The sequence below is a fragment of the Hemicordylus capensis genome, chromosome 6 (genome assembly GCF_027244095.1).
Source record: "Hemicordylus capensis ecotype Gifberg chromosome 6, rHemCap1.1.pri, whole genome shotgun sequence".
Classification (NCBI taxonomy): Eukaryota; Metazoa; Chordata; class Lepidosauria; order Squamata; family Cordylidae; genus Hemicordylus; species Hemicordylus capensis.
In genome coordinates this window covers 160,099,079-160,115,729 of record NC_069662.1, presented here as the reverse complement: position 1 = coordinate 160,115,729, position 16,651 = coordinate 160,099,079, and the positions used below count along the sequence as shown (strand labels likewise).

The window sequence follows — 16,651 nt, the reverse complement described above, 5'->3', positions numbered from 1 at the left end:
CTGCTCAAGTCATCCGCCAAGACGTTCTCCAAGCCCTTGATGTGGATGGCAATCAGGTAAACATTTTTGGATATGCACCAATTCCACAGTTGTGTGCTTAGAGCACATAGAGAGCGCAAAACCGTGCTGCCCTGATGAGTGACATGAGCAATCGCCGTAGTATTGTCCATCTGTAAATGCATGACCGTGTCCTGTATTAAAGGTACAAAGGACTGCAGTGCCAGATACGCCGTCATCAATTCTAGGATGTACATCCTTTGTTGCTGTATCGTCCATAATCCTTGAACTTGTCCCACAGTGCCTCCCACCCTGACAGAGAGGCATCCATCATGACCCATTGCATCGGGGTTGGAGAATCGAAAGTCACTCCCTTTAGAAGATTCTCCCTCACCTTCCACCATCTTAGAGATTTTAGAACCAGTGGGGGGGATGTCTAGTACCATCCGTTGACGGTCGATGTTTGGGCGGAACTATCACAGATACCACAGTTGCAGCTGACACATTTATTTATTTGCAGCCGAGTGTAGAGGACTGTTGCCTTGCATGAGGACATCAAACCAAGCAGTCTTTGGATCTGATCGGCCCGTTGTCGATGTTGGTCCTCAAATAGATTTACAAGAGCACAGATTCACTGGTATCTGTCCAGAGGCAAATACCTTCTCTTTGTTTGAGCAGCCAAGACTGCCCCTATATAGTCTATCTACCTATCCGTGTTTCCCCGAAAATAAGACACTGTCTTATATTTATTTTTCCTCAAGGAGACACACTATGGCTTATTTTCAGGGGATGTCTTATTTTTATTAAGTGTGGTACAACAATCTACATTTATTCAATTATAGTTAAGTCATCTTCTTCTGGAACATCGTCATAACTCCAGGCTCGGACTGGCCCATAGGTCAACAGGGCATATTCCCGGTGCGCCCTACCCATGCGGTGCCCCTGCGCCCCAACTCTCACCCTTAATTACCTATTCTGCTCAAAACCTTGCACCCTCCCCATAAACATTCTGGCGCCCTCCCCACATACATTCCGGCACCCTCTCGGTGCCCCCAGTCCGGCCCTGCATAACTCTCATATGATCCATATAAGACCCACAGACTGTTGCTGGTCAGTGTTGGGGAGCAGCAGCTTTACTGGTGTGTGTGTGGGGTGAGAGAGACCCACAGACAGGGGTGTAACGATACCGGTAGGCGTGACAGGCTGCAAGCTGAGGCATAAGGTAGAGGGAAGTACGGTAAAAATCTCCTCAGAAAATCTCCTCCTCAAAAATCTCCCCTCCTCCTGGCGGTGGCGGGCAGCGGCAAGAGTAAGCGCGGCAGTGGCGGGAGGCGGCGAGAGTATGCCGGGAAGTGACGCCGGGCCAGACGGCAGGCCTCGGCGTCGCTCTGCGCACTCCCGCCCGCCAGTGCGCAGAGCGACGCCGAGGCCCGGCGTCGCTTCCCGGCGTATTCTTGCCACCTCCCCCACCACCGTGCCAGGAGGAGGGGAGATTGAGGAGGAGATTTTCAGAGGAGATTTTTTACCGTACTTCCCTCTACCGTATGCCTCAGCTTGCAGCCTGCCACCCCTACCGGTATCATTACGCCCCTGTCTGTGGGTCTCTTTCACCCCACACACACACCAGGGGGATAGGGGAAAAGCTTCAGCAAGCAGCCTACTACTGAGCCAGGAGAGATCACCACTATGTCTTATTTTCGGGGTATGGCTTATATTGCACAACTGCTTAGAAATCCTGCTACGGCTTATTTTATGGGTATGTCTTATTTTCGGGGAGACAGGCTGTACTTGGAAACAGTACTTGGCTGGTTGCAGCTTCGATTTGGCCCAATTGACCTGGACTCCCAAATCTTCCAACAGTTGCAAGATATATTGGATTTGTGACTCCAACTCTGACCTCTTGTGGTGCACCAGAAGCCAGTTGTCCAGAAATAAGAACACGCTGATCCCTTGTGTTCACAGATAAGCTATGATCACCGACATACACTTTGTGAACACCCTTGGTGCTGCAGATAAGCCAAAGTGCAGGACTTTGTACTGGAACGCTGAGTTTCCTATTACAAACTTCAAGTACTTCCAGTGGTTGTGTTGAATTTCGATATTAAAATAAGTGTCTTTGGCAAGGTGTGGAAGAATTCCCTGCAATGTTGTCATACAGAATTTGTGCATATTGACAAACTGATTTAGGCTTTGGAGAGCCATAATTGCCCTGATTCCCCCATCCCTCTTTGGAATAACGAAATAGCGCAAGTAGAATCCTTTCAGCTGGTCTGTCCACCACACTGGTACTATCGCACCTCTCTCTAACAAAGCCTGTACTTCTTGCCACAGCATCAGAGTTGGGAGAGTGATCTTCATATCCCCGATGCTTGGCAAAGGTTTGAACTCAATTGCATAACCAGTGTTCATAATTCTTAGAACCTACTGGTCTGATGTTATCTGGTGCCATGCCGAAGCATGACTGGCCAATCTGATGACAATCAAGTGGCAAAGGAGTTGTTATTGCAGGCATGCCATGGATGGCCAGTACATTGGTGTTTATGGCTTCGGCTGTTGACAGTGGTACAAGTGGAGGACATTCTTGGAAATCAAAGGGACTACTTGGCATTGTCCTTTCCAGTATGGGGCCTTGGTTTTTATTCCTCTGGTCAATTTTTTTGTTTTTTTTTTAAAGTTTCCAATGTTGTATCCATGGATTTGCTAAAGATACCCTTTCCGGGGAATGATGAATGTTCAATCTGGTTTCTCATGTCATTTTGTAGTGTGGCAGAGCGCAACCAGGTGTGACACCTGAGAGACACAGCCGTGGTTATTGTCCTGGACTAAGTTTCTGCCAGGTGCTTGAAAGTGCCTAACTGTTGCGTGGTAGGTTCTGCTGATCTATTAAGCACTTCATAATATCTCTTCATAAACTCCTCCGGTTTCAGTGTAGCAACTTCCTTTTGCAAATGATCCCAAAGACAATAACTGTGACGGGCCATGCAAGCTGCATAATTTGCAATGTGAATGGATAGGCTTGCAGTGGAATAGATGCGACGCCCAAAGACGTCAAGTTTTCTGCCTTCTTTGTCAGGAGTAGTATGCCGGTGCTCTAATTTAGAAGAGGATGTGCAGTCTATAAATAATGAGTTCAGGACATAAACTTCATAACATAAACATAAACTTGGGCAAAGGAAATGCAAGGATACAATAGGGGATGCAAAAAGAGAGGTTGAAGAGCATATAGCTAAAAGTATCAAGGGGAATAGGAAACTAACCATATACCCTTTCCAGAATTGAGCTTTTCAGGCTTAGCGGCTGAAGAACTGGGCAAATTTGAGGTGACAAGGGAAGATGTTCTAAACTGTCTTGAAAAACTAAAAATTAACAAATCGTCAGGGCTATATGGTCTCTACCTAAGAGTTCTGTAGGAAGTCAAATGTGAAATTGCTGATATCCTAGCAAAAATATGTACCTTCTCCCTACAATCAGGCTCTGTACCAGAGGACTGGAAAGTAGCTTATGTAACTCCGATTTTCAAAAAGACATCCAGAGGGGATCCGGAAAACTACAGGCCTGTCACCTTAGCTTTGGTGCTGGGTAAATTGATGGAAAGCATACTTAAGGACAAAATTGTTAAACATATAGAAGAAAAGGCCTTGTTGAAGGAGAACCAGCATGACTTCTGCAAGGGAATGTCTTGCCTCATTAACCTTTTGGAGTTCTTTGAGAGTGTCAATAGGCATGAGGATAAAGGAGATCCGATTGACATAGTACACTTGGACTTCCAAAAAGCGTATGACAAAATGCCCCACCAAAGGTTTTGAGTAAACTTAGCAGTCATGGGATAAGGCGACAGGTTCATGTGTGGATCAGTAACTGGTTGAAGGACAGGAAACAGAAGGTAGGAATAAATGGACAGTTTTCACAATGGAGAGCAGTAGGAAGTGGGGTCCTCCAGGGACTGGTACTGGGACCCGTGCTCTTTAACTTGTTCATAAATAATCTAGAAATTGGGGTAAGCAGCAAAGTAGCCAAATTTGTGGATTAAACTATTTAGGGTAGTGAAATCCAAAACAGATTGTGAGGAGCTGCAAAAAGACAAAATGGCAAATGTGGTTCAATGGAGGCAAGTGTAAAATGATGCATTCTTGGGGCAAAAAAACCCAACTTCACATATACAGTGATGGGATCTGAGCTGCTGGTGACTGACCAGGAGAGAGATCTTGGGGTAATAGCAGCTCGTTGAAAGTGTCGAATCAGTGCATGGCAGTTGTGAAAAAGGCTAATACCAAAGTAGGAGTCATTAGGAAGGGGATTGAAAATAAAAATCCTAGTATTATAATGCCTTTGTACAAATCTATGGTGCAGCCACAACTGTAGTACTGCAAACAGCTTTGGTCACCGTATCTTAAGAAGGATATTAAAGAACTGGAAAAGGTGGAGAAGAGGGCAACCAAGATTATCAGGAGCCCGGAGCACCTTCCTTATGAGGCTAGGCTACAGCATCTGGGGCTCTTTACCTTGGAAAAGAGGTGACTAAGGGGAGATATGATTGAGGTGTATAAAAGTATGCAAAGAGTGGAGAGGGTGGACAGAGAGAAATTTCTCTCTCACACACACAACACTAGACCAGGGGTCATCCCCTGAAAATGAAGGTCAGAAAATTTAGGACCAACAAAAGTAAGTACTTTGTCACACAGGGATGTGTGATGGCCACCAGCTTAGATGGCTTTAAAAGGGGTTTAGACAAATTCATGGAGGACAGGTCTATCAATGACTACTAGTATGGTGGCTGTTGGCCACCTCCAGCCTCAGAGGCACGATGCCTCTCAATATCAGTTGCAGGGGAGCAACAGCAGGAGAGAGGGTATGCACCAGATGCCTCTGGGGAGCTCTTGCCTGTGGGTTCCCCAGAGGCATCTGGTGAGCCACTGTGTGAAAGAGGATGCTGGACTAGATGGGCCTAGTGATGTGCCCAGACCGGTCCGGAAGCCATTCTACAGGCCTCCGGACCGGTCCGGACATGGGCGGTTAGGATTTGGGTGGATTGGGGGGGGGTCCTTTAAGGGCAGGAGAGGGTTTACTTACCCCTCCTGCCACTTTCCCCCATCCGGCGCCTGTATTTTCTTTAGTAATTGGGGCGACAGGATACCTCCCTGCCACCTCTTCTCCCGGCACTTGGCTGCAGTGCAAAAGGCTTTTAGAAGCCTTTTGTGCGCACGCCCATACTTTCTTCAGTAATCAGGGCGGCAGGATACCTCCCTGCCGCCCCTTCTCCCGCTTCGCTGCAAAAGGTTTAAGAAGCCTTTTGCGCGTGCCAAAAGGCTTCTAAAAGCCTTTTGCACTGCAGCAGGGAAAGCCTTTTGCACTAAGCAGGGGAAGGGGTGGCAGGGAGGTATTCTGCCGCCCCGATTACTAAAGAAATTATGTGTGCGCGCACACACACACACACAAAAGGCTTCTAAAAGCCTTTTGCACTGCAGCCAAGCACCGGGAGAAGGGGCGGCAGGGAGGTATCCTGCCACCCCAATTACTAAAGAAAATACGGGCACCGGATGGGGGAAAGCGGCAGGAGAGATAAGTAAACCCTCCCCCGCCCTTAAAGGAACCCCCCACCCCAGTGCTGGACCGCAGCTCCGCGGTTCCGTGCACACCCCTAGATGGGCCTTGGGCCTGATCCAGTTGGGCTGTTCTTATGTTAAGATTGTTTTAATAATGTTTACCCATTTTTCTGGTGCTTCTCTCTAGACATTGTAGCTACATGGAGTCGGTGTTTAAAACCCCACTATTCTTACTTTTTCTCTGGCACCAGTGCTGCCGACTGGCTAGGTTAGCTCTCTCTATAAGGCTCAGTAAACCTCTTCTTGGATAATCTCTAGCGAGGGTGGCAGTGAGTTTCTGGGTTTAGCTGAGTAGTATATAGATAGTGAGCTCCCCCTTTTCTCTAGTGGCATTGCTGGGATTCACCTTCTCTCTAGAACACTCACTGCCTGATGTAGCACCTGCAGTCTTTTTAGGGCCCCTCTGAGCCAACAGGAAGTATCATGTGTGTGGAATAGCAGGAAGAAATGCAAGGAACAGAAAACATAACTGTTATTTATTTATTTGATTTATAACAACACAAGAATAGCCCTGCTGGATCAGGCTCAAAACCTATCTAGTCTAGCATTCTGTCTCCCACAGTGGCCCACCAGATGCCTTCAGGAAACCCAATGGCAAGAGATGAAGGCAGGCGCCCTCTCCTGCTATTGCTCCCCTGTATTCAAAGGCATCCTGGAGGTAGCCTATAGCCATCAGCATTAGCAGCCACGGAGAGACCATGAATTTGGCAAAGCCCTGCATCAAGCCATCCAAGCTAGTGGCCATCACATCCCATGGCAGAGAATTCCATAGATTAATTATGCATTGTGTGAAGAAGTATTTCCTTTTATTGGTCCTAAATTTCCTGGCAATCAGTTTCATGGAATAACCCCTGAATCCAATGTTGTGGGAAAGGGATATATATCTCCACATCATACATAATTTTATAAATCTTCATCATGTCTCCCTTTATACATGTTTTCTAAACTAAAAAATTCCCAGATATTGTAGCTTTGCCTCATAAGGAAGATGCTCTAGGCCCCTAGTCATCTTGGTTGTCCTCTTCTGCACCTTTTTGAGTTCTATAACGTTCTTTTTGAGGTATGGTGACCAGAATGCAAGGGCTCCAAATGTCGCTGCATCATAGACTTGTATAAAGGCATTATAATATTAATTTTAATATAAATTGTCCTTTATTCTTACAACATGAAAGATAAAGCTCTACAGAAGTTCCTGTTCCCCAAACTAAATGATCTCCTAACCCTCTCCTTTGCAAAGAATTCTATTGGGGAAAATGTGTGAAAGTGCTACTAAGCTCCACTGTTGAGCTCTCTTTCCAATTCTATCAAAATCAGGGTTTTAAAATGTGCCACCCACTTGACATTTGTGTCCAGGAATTTTCTCTAACACATGTAGCAGCCCTGGGGTACAGTCCTGTACATGTGCATAGACACTTACATGCACATGCAATGTATTGTCTAAATAGGGCTTATGAATTGTAAAGGTAAAGTGTGCCATCAAGTCGATTTCGATTCCTGGAGCCCACAGGGCCCTCTGGTTTTCTTTGGTAGAATACAAGAGTGGTTTACCATTGCCTTCTCCTGTGCAGTATGAGATGCTGCCTTTCAGCATCTTCCTATATCACTGCTGCCCGATATAGTACCAGCAGGGATTCGAACTGGCAACTTTAAGAACATAAGAACAGCCCTGCTGGATCAGGCCCAAGGCCCATCTAGTCCAGCATCCTGTTTCGCACAGTGGCCCACCAGATTCTGCTGGAAGCCTACAGGCAGGAGTTGAGGGCATGCCCTCTCTCCTGCTGTTACTCCCCTACAACTGTTACTCAGAGGCATCCTGCCTTTGAGGCTGGAGGTGGCCTATAGCCCTCCGACTAGTAGCCGTTGATAGACCTCTCCTCCATGAGGTTATCCAAACCCCTCTTAAAGCCATCCAGGTTGTTGGCTGAGAATTCCACAAGTGGATTATGTGTTGTGTGAAAAAGTACTTCCGTTTGTTGGTCCTAAATTTCCTGGGAATCAATTTCATGGGATGACCCCTGGTTCTAGTGTTATGTGAGAGCGAGAATTTATCTCTATCCACTTTCTCCACTCCATGCATGATTTTATATATCATGTCTCCCCACAGTCGTCTTTTTTCTAAACTAAATAGCCCCAGTGTTGTAGCCTTGCCTCATAAAGAAGGCGCTCTAGGCCCCTGATCATCTTGGTTGCCCTCTTCTGCACTTTTTCCAGTTCTACAATGTCCTTTTTTAGATGTGGTGACCAGAATTGTATGCAGTACTCCAGGTGTGGCTGCACCATAGATTTGTATAAAGATCATTATAATATTAGCCATTTTATTTTCAATCCCCTTCCTAATGATCCCTAGAATGGAATTGGCCTTTTTTTTTTTTTTTACAGCTGCCGCACATTGAGTCGACACCTTCAATGAGCTATCCACCACAACCCCAAGATCCCTCTCCTGGTCAGTCACTTACAGCTCAAATCCCATCAGCATATACTTGAAGTTGGGGTTTTTCGTCCCAATGTGCATCACCTTACACTTGCTAACAGTGAACTGCATTTGCGACTTTGTCACCCACTCCCCCAGTCTGGAGAGATCCTTTTGGAGCTCCTCACAATCCGTTTTGGATTTCACTACCCAAAAGAGTTTGGTATCATCTGCAAATCTGGCCACCTCACTGCTTACCTCTACTTCTAGATCACTGATGAATAAATTAAAAAGCACCGGGCCCAATACAAATCCATGGGGGACCCCACTTCTTACTTCCCTCCATTGTGAAAACTCTCCATTTATACCTACCCTCTGTTTCCTGTATTTCAACCAGTTAGCAATCCACACATGTACTTGTCCTCTTATCCCATGACTGCTAAGTTTCCTCAGGAGTCTTTGATGAGAAACTTTGTCAAAAGCTTTTTGGAAGTCCAGGTATACTATGTCAACTGGATCACCTTGATCCACACACTTGTTGACACTCTCAAAGAACTCCAAAAGGTTGGTGAGGCAAGATTTACCTTTGTGGAAGCCAGACTGGTTCACTCCCAGCAGGCCCTGTTCTTCTATGTCCTTTACAATTTTTACAATTGTAAAAAATTTACAAATTTACAATTTTTTCCTTGAGGATGCTTTCCATCAGTTTGCCTGGAACAGACATTAAGCTAACCAGCCTGTAATTTCCCAGATCGCCCCTGGATCCTCTTTTGAAAATCGGTGTTACATTTGCAACTCTCCAGTCCTCTGGTACAGAGCCCGATTGCAGGGATAAATTATATATTTAAGCAAGGAGGCCAGCAATTTCACATTTAAGTTCTTTGAGGACTCTTGAAGAATCTTCTGCTTGTTAGTCAAACATTTCCCCACCACGCGACTTCAGGTGACTAGAAGATAACACATCATGCACCAAGTGAAATGGGACCTAAACTATAAAGGTTGCCTATGCATAGCTTGGGTCCAGGGTCGTAACTACTATTAGGCAAGGGGAGGCAGCTGCCTGGGGGCCCCCACACCTCGAGGGGCCCCCCAGAGACAAGTCACATGTGAAGTGTGTGTGTGTGTGTGTGTGAGCGAGGGGCTGTTTTAAAGTTTTGTCTCTGGGCCCATTCCAGCCTTGTTACGCCCCTGCTTGGGTCATCTGGACGGGAGATGAGACAAATCATGGGGGCAGGTCTATCAACAGTTTTTGGCCATGACGGCTACACAGAACCTCCTGGCTGAAAAGCAATCTACCTCTGAATCAGTTGCCGCGCCAACAAAGAGGAGACCTCTTACCCTCCAGTCCCCTTTGAGCAATTCCTGGGGGCATCTGGTTGCCCACTGTGGGTTCCCACGAGACGGACTAGGGGTCTGATCCTGCAGGATTCTCCTCATGCCACAATAACAGCCTTTGTAATCAGCCACAAGCTTGTTTTTATCCACAGTCGCCCCACTGGAAGGCCAATGCTGGCACATCCTAGCCTTTACTAGGACCGGAGTGAATCCGTCCTCCTCACTTCACCTGACCCAAAAGCGCAGAGGTAAACCCCGTTCCTCGCAAGCGTTTGGGCTCCCCCCCCCCGCCTCTTCTCTTTTGAAAGCCAGAGCTAGGATGGGGCGGGCGGGGAGGAGGCGCTCGGGCCGGCTTTCCGCCTCGGCCACTGCGCCTGCGCACGCGGCTCCTCTTACCCTCCCTAGGCGGCCGCGGCGGCTCCTCCAGGGACGCGGCGGCCCGGCTCTGCGGGGGTGGGGAAGGGAGGCGGCGTCCCCTCAGGAGCTGCGCGACGGTCAGTCCGGCGGCCGCAGCGCCGAGGGCCGCCCCGCAAGCAAAGCCGCCCAAGAAGCGGCTCCGGGTGAGGCGAGACCTCAGCGCCTGCGCCATGGTGGGCCCGGCCACGAGACGAGGAGGATGCCGAGAGTGGGGCTGCTGCTGTGCTGAAGCCAAGCGCCTCCCTTTGCGTCCGTCGGCAGCGCGCCTTCCAGTTCCCGCCCCAGTGTGGGCAGGAAAAAGCGCGCGAAAGTTAGACACGAGGCGAGAGGGCGGAGTCCTTCCTGTTGCTCTCACCCGTTTGCTGCCTTCTCTGAGATCAAGGATTCTCAAGTTAATGGCCTACAGGAGTCCTTTCCATCACCCCTTTTCAGCCTCCCGAGATTAAGGATGCCTGTTTTACTGCAAGCTGCATTGTGGCTTAGCCTGCTCTCCCTGCAGATGAGCAGCCGCCTCCAAGGCCTCGATGGCTGGATCGGCCACCCACACAAATGTGGGCTCCTTTTGTCGGGATTATGGGACTCCCGGCCCCCAGAAGTTCCAGGAGGCTGGCTGCAGCCTCCCGGTTGAGGGTCTACTCATGTGTTGCCACATGCTGGGGTGGCACAAGAGCAAAAAAATGAGGCTGAGCTTGCTCCGTTAACCTTATTTAAGGGGAGGGGGAATTAGGCAAGCTAACCGCCTTCAGGCGTGGGCTGTGAACGTGCCTCCGGGGGGGGGCGGCCAACGGCTTCTTTAAGTGTAAACGGAGCCGGTGTTCTGTGCCGCCCAGCAGCCCCCACAGCAGGGACTCGCCTCTGCTACTCACCTGGCGGGGGCTCGCCTCTGTGGGAGCCAGGTGAGTGGCTGAGGTGATTCCCCGCCACGGGGGCTGCTCAGTGGCACGGAGCACTGGCTCCGTTTACACTTAAAGAAGCCACCCGCCACCTCACCCCTGGAGGCACGTTCATGGACCACGCCTGGCCACCTTGGAACCACTGGGCTCACCCACAAGCCCGGTGGTTCCGACGATCAGTAGAAAGTGGGCTAGGTTCCCTTAGCCCACTTTCTACTGATCGTTGGGATAACTTCACATAATAGTAAAAACAAAGTAGCTATATTAAAAAATGGAGCCGGGGAATTTATTTAATTTAATGGGACTGGTGCATTTCAGGAGTGGGGTAAGTGTGAAACATCAGAGAATCTGCACAGGAGTCAAACCCTTTAAATGTTTCGTGTGTGGGAAATGTTTAGTCAACAGTCACTCTTAGTGAAACACCAGAGAATCCACATTGGAAGCATCTTTATAGCCTCCTTCTGATGTTATTTTTTCTGTTGGAGCTCACGCTTACAGCTACAAAAGTGAGGAGGAAGTCCTGCCCTATTGCTGTCACTCAGCCTATCTGCTCTCTGTACCATGTATTTGAGGGGCCTGTACTAAGGTTTACTTTTAAAGACATTCACACAAAAACATGTAGGAGTGTCTAGACATCTGAACATACAACATACAGGTGAAACTCAAAAAATTAGAATATCGTGCAAAAGTTCATTAATTTCAGTAATGCAAATTAAAAGGTGAAACTGATATATGAGATAGACGCATTGCATGCAAAGCGAGATAAGTCAAGCCTTAATTTGTTATAATTGTGATGATCATGGCGTACAGCTCATGAGAACCCCAAATCCACAATCCCAGAAAATTAGAATATTGTGAAAAGGTTCAACAGTCTAGGCTCCAGGTGTCCCACTCCAATCAGCTAATCAATCCATAACACCTGCAAAGGGTTCCTGAGCCTTTAAATGGTCTCTCAGTCTGGTTCATTAAGAATCACAATCATGGGAAAGACTGCTGACTTGACAGTTGTGCAGAAAACCATCATTGACACCCTCCATAAGGAGGGAAAGCCTCAAAAGGTAATTGCAAAAGAAGTTGGATGTTCCCAAAGTGCTGTATCAAAGCACATTAATAGAAAGTTATGTGGAAGGGAAAAGTGTGGAAGAAAAAGGTGCACAAGCAGCAGGGATGACCACAGCCTGGAGAGGATTGTCAGGAAAAGGCCATTCCAAAGTGTTGGGGACTTTCACAAGGAGTGGACTGAGGCTGGAGTTAGTGCATCAAGAGCCACCACACAGAGACGGATCCTGGACATGGGCTTCAGATGTCGTATTCCTCTTGTCAAGCCGCTCCTGAACAACAAACAACGTAAGAAGCGTCTTACCTGGGTTCAAGAAAAAAAGAACTGGTCTGTTGCTCAGTGGTCCAAAGTCCTCTTTTCTGATGAGAGCAACTTTTGCATCTCATTTGGAAACCAAGGACCCAGAGTCTGGAGGAAGAATGGAGAGGCACACAATGCAAGATGCTTGAAGTCCAGTGTGAAGTTTCCACAGTCTGTGTTGATTTGGGGAGCCATGTCATCTGCTGGTGTTGGTCCACTGTGCTTCATTAAGTCCAGGGTCAACGCAGCCGTCTATCAGGAGATTTTGGAACACTTCATGCTTCCTTCCGCAGACGAGCTGTATGGGGATGCTGACTTCATTTTCCAGCAGGACTTGGCACCTGCCCACACTGCCAAAAGTACCAAAACCTGGTTCAATGACCATGGGATTACTGTGCTTGATTGGCCAGCAAACTCGCCTGACCTGAACCCCATAAAGAATCTATGGGGCATTGCCAAGAGAAGGATGAGAGACATGAGAGCAAACAATGCAGAAGAGCTGAAGGCCGCTATTGAAGCATCCTGGTCTTCCATAACACCTCGTCAGTGCCACAGGCTGATAGCATCCATGCCACGCCGCATTGAGGCAGTAATTGCTGCAAAAGGGGCCCAAACCAAGTACTGAATACATATGCATGCTTATACTTTTCAGAGGTCTGATATTGTTCTATTTACAATCCTTGTTTTATTGGTTTCATGTAATATTCTAATTTTCTGGGATTGTGGATTTGGGGTTTTCATGAGCTGTACGCCATGATCATCACAATTATAACAAATTAAGGCTTGACTTATCTCGCTTCGCATGTAATGCGTCTGTCTCATATCAGTTTCACCTTTTAATTTGCATTACTGAAATTAATGGACTTTTGCACGATATTCTAATTTTCCGAGATTCACCTGTATATCTATTTCATCCATAGTAGGATACATACACACAGTGGACAAGCTGCTTGGAATGGTGTGGCCTACCACCTGCTCTCATGACCCTTGTCAAACATGGCTTATAGGAGTTCAAGTTCAAGTTCTTTAATGTTACAGCCACAAGCCAAAACAAAAGAAAAAGGTTACAATGCAATTGGTTACAATCCTCCTCGCACTTGGAGGATTGAGGGACAACTTATTGAGCAGGTATTATTTTTTAAGTACCTAGGGGTAGTTTTCCATGCTGGGGGCACCAGGAAGGCCCATGCGAACTATGTAGCCTCTAATGCCCAGAAAAGCTCACTTGCCATTCTACAGTACTTGCGATCAAAAGGTGGCTATTACTTACCAGCAGCTTTAAAACTATTTAAAGCTAAGTCATTGTCTCAATTACTTTATGGAGCGCAGTTGGGTTGTTTTTTCAAATATGGCAACTGTGGAATGTGTGCAGTCAAAATTTTTGAGAACTGCTCTTAATATCCCAAGATCCGTTTCAAATGCTGCTACCCGTTTGAAGACGGGCTTTATTAGGGTGGAGGCCAGTGTCTGGATTACTATACTTTGTTACTGGCTTAAACTAATTTACCAGCCAGTTGGCCTGGCTCCCCTAATTTTACAGGATGATTTTGGCTCCAGGTGGATCCAGTCTATTGAGGCTAAAATAGCTACTTTGGGCCTCTCTGTTACAATTTTGTGCAAGCTGGGTTTTGATCAGGCAAGGTTGCTGGTTAAACAATGGGTTTTTTACTCCAAACAGCAAAATGACCTTGGGAAGGTCTCCAAATTTTACATCTCGGAGGAAAGAAGATATCTAGTCTCTGCAATGAATTATTTTACATGGTTGGAATTTCTGAGGTATAGGAAAGCTTTTACTTTGGCTCGCTGCAACTGTTTACCCTCGGCAGTTCTAGAAGAGCGCTATAGAGGGGTTCCATTTGCTGACAGACTTTGCCCTTGTGGGCTGGATCAGGTCGAAACTATTGAACATGTTTTATTATTCTGCTTGTTCTATAAGAATATTCGTGAATCTTTCATCACACCTTTGCTTTGTAAATTCCCCGGTCGACAGGAGCAATTTTATTGTTCCTTTTGCTTTCGGACTCAGTGTGTAATTACATCCAATGTGGCTAAATTCTGTGCTGCTGCCATTAATATACGTCACTGGATGGTTAATAAGGATATTTTATTGTTCTAAATTTCCAAGTCTATTAAATGTTTAAAAATTAATTTAAATTTTAACCTGTTCTAATTATATATACTCTATTTATTGTTGTATAATTGTAAGCTTTTTCTTTTGTTTTGGCTTGTAGCTTATACTATCTGGCAGTGGGGTTGTTGTAGAAGGCCTGGTAGATATTATAAATGCTTCTCTGAGGGAGGGCAGGATGCCTCCTTGTCTTAAGGAGGCAATCATTAGAGTCAGACCTCTTTTGAAGAAGCAACATTGGATCCCTCAGAGTTAAGCAGCTCTAGGCCTGTCTCCAACCTTCCATGGTCGGGCAAGGAGGTTGTGGCCTCATAACTCCAGGCAGTCTTAGAGGAAACTGATTATCTAGACCCATTTCAAACTAGCTTTCAGATGGACTTTGTGGGGGAGACCTCCAAAAGTCAGCCTGATGGATGATCTCCAATTAGAAATTGACAGAGGGAGTGTGACTCTTCCCTTTTGGATCTTTTGGTGGCTTTCAATACTATTGACCTTGGTATCCTTCTGGAGCTTCTGAGCGGGTTGCAGGTGGAGGTATTGCTTTGCTGTGGCTCCGCTTCTATCTCGCAGGCAGATTCCAGATGGTTTCCCTTAGAAATTGTTGCTCTTCAAAATCTGAACTTTTATATGGTGTACCCCAGGACTCTAATGCTTTTTAACATCCATGTGAAACGGCTGGGAAAGATCATCAGGAGATCAGTATACTGATAGTATACTGATCAGTATATCAGTATACTGAGGTTAAGAAGGCATAACCTCCCTAAATGCCTGCCTGGAGGTGGTGATGGGCTAGATGAGGGATAACTAACTGAGACTGAATCCAAATACGACGGAGGTACTTATTGTGCGGGGTCAGAACTCGGGAGACGGTTTTGATCTGCCGGTTCTGGATGGGGTCACACTTCTCCAGGAAGAACAGGTACACAGTCTGGGGATGCTTCTGGATCCAAACCTCTCCCTGGTGTTCCAGGTTGAGGCAGTGGCCAGAGATGCTTTTTATGAGGTTCAGCCAATATGCCAGCTGTGTCCATTTCTTGAGATAAATGGCCTCAGAACAGTGGTACATATGCTGGTAAACTGCAGATTTGACTACTGCAATGCATTCTATGTGGGGCTGTCTTTGTACGTAGCCCGGAAACTGCAGTTGGTACAGAATGCAGCAGCTAGGTTGGTCTCTGGGTCATCTTGGAGAGACCATATTTTAATGTAAACTACCCTGAGCCACTTTTGGAAAGATGGCATAGAAATCAAATCAAATAAATAAATATTACTTCTTGTGATGAGCCATACTCTGCTCACCACTGTGAGATACTGCTAATGAGTGGGGTCTGTTTCCAAAACTGGGGAGAGTAATAATTATATGACTTTGGGGACCAGTTTAATAGAGAATGATGTTCTTCTCTCTTCCTACCTTTTTAAGCTCTTGCTGCCACCACTAAGCTTTTCTTGCTTAGGTTGTGTCCTGACAACCTCTTGGTAGTATAATTGAGGGCTGTGTTTGGGAGAAGTATAACTTACAGGATGCTGAGTGAACTTTAAAATAAAACAGTTAAGTTTATTTATGTACAGTGGCTTAGAGGATTCTCTCTGCCAAAGCAGGGTCATGGGATACAACACTCCATACTCCTACTGCGCATGCACGCAGGCCGAGGAGGCTGGTCTGCGCAGGCTGAGGAGGCCTGCCTGTGCCCGCCGCCGCTGTGGGTTGGCCTGTTCCACTCCGCTCACCACCACCCCTGGCAGTAAAGAGGGGGAAATAGCGGCGGCGTGTACGGCGGGGGCCAGGCAGCAGCGATGAGGCATCCAGGCTCTGGGGAGGCCCCCCAGAGCACTTGGGCTCCCCCAGGAGGCAGGAGGCCACAGACCTCTGCCCTGTGGTCCATACCGAAACATGCCACTGCACCCTAGTTGAAGATCCATGTATATACCATACACATCCAGCATTCATACATAAGAGTCATGCTTGCTAACCAGAGGTGTTCACTGGTGTGTACCGCTTACTACCCACCTCTCAATATCCAACCCACTGACCTTCACTAGAGATCCTATCCCTAGCCATCCCTGTCACTGGCTCCTCCAAGCCCTATCTACTATTCTCAGTCACTGAGCTAACAGTTAGACAGTTTAACTGTCACCTTCTGCTCCATTCTAAAGCCCCTCAGGAATCCCAACTGGAGGGTGGTTCCTTGGACTTCAAAAGATGATCGCTTTTGAAAGATGGTGCTGCTGCCAACTATCACATTCCTATACTAAAAGAGCTACACTGGCTCCCAATAAGTTTCCAGTAAAATACAAGGTGCTGGTTATAACCTATATAAAACCCTAAACAGCTTAGGCCCGTGGTATTTAAGAGAACATCTTCGCCACGAGCCCCACTGCCCACTGAGATCATCTGGAGAGGTTCGTCTGCAGTTGCCACCAGCTCATCTTGGGCTACTCGGGGACAGCCTTTCTCTGTTGCTCTGTTGACTTGGTCAGAGACTCTGGAATGTGCTCCCTGTTGAGTTA

General features: G+C 47.0%; 1 protein-coding gene across 5 annotated transcripts in view; it reads right to left on the bottom strand.

Moving 5' to 3' along the window:
- EXOG (exo/endonuclease G) overlaps positions 1 to 16,651 on the bottom strand; it is a 60,615-nt gene extending 43,964 nt beyond the window's left edge. For 2 of the 5 annotated variants that reach the window (XM_053260033.1, XM_053260037.1), the window contains exon 1: positions 9,742 to 10,047. In XM_053260033.1, the coding sequence (XP_053116008.1) occupies positions 9,742 to 9,934 (193 nt within the window). In that variant the 5' untranslated portion in view covers positions 9,935 to 10,047. Of the gene's footprint in view, positions 1 to 9,348; positions 9,714 to 9,741; positions 10,049 to 16,174 lie in introns of those variants that run through there. The other 3 variants (XM_053260036.1, XM_053260034.1, XM_053260035.1) reach the window with 3 other exon arrangements.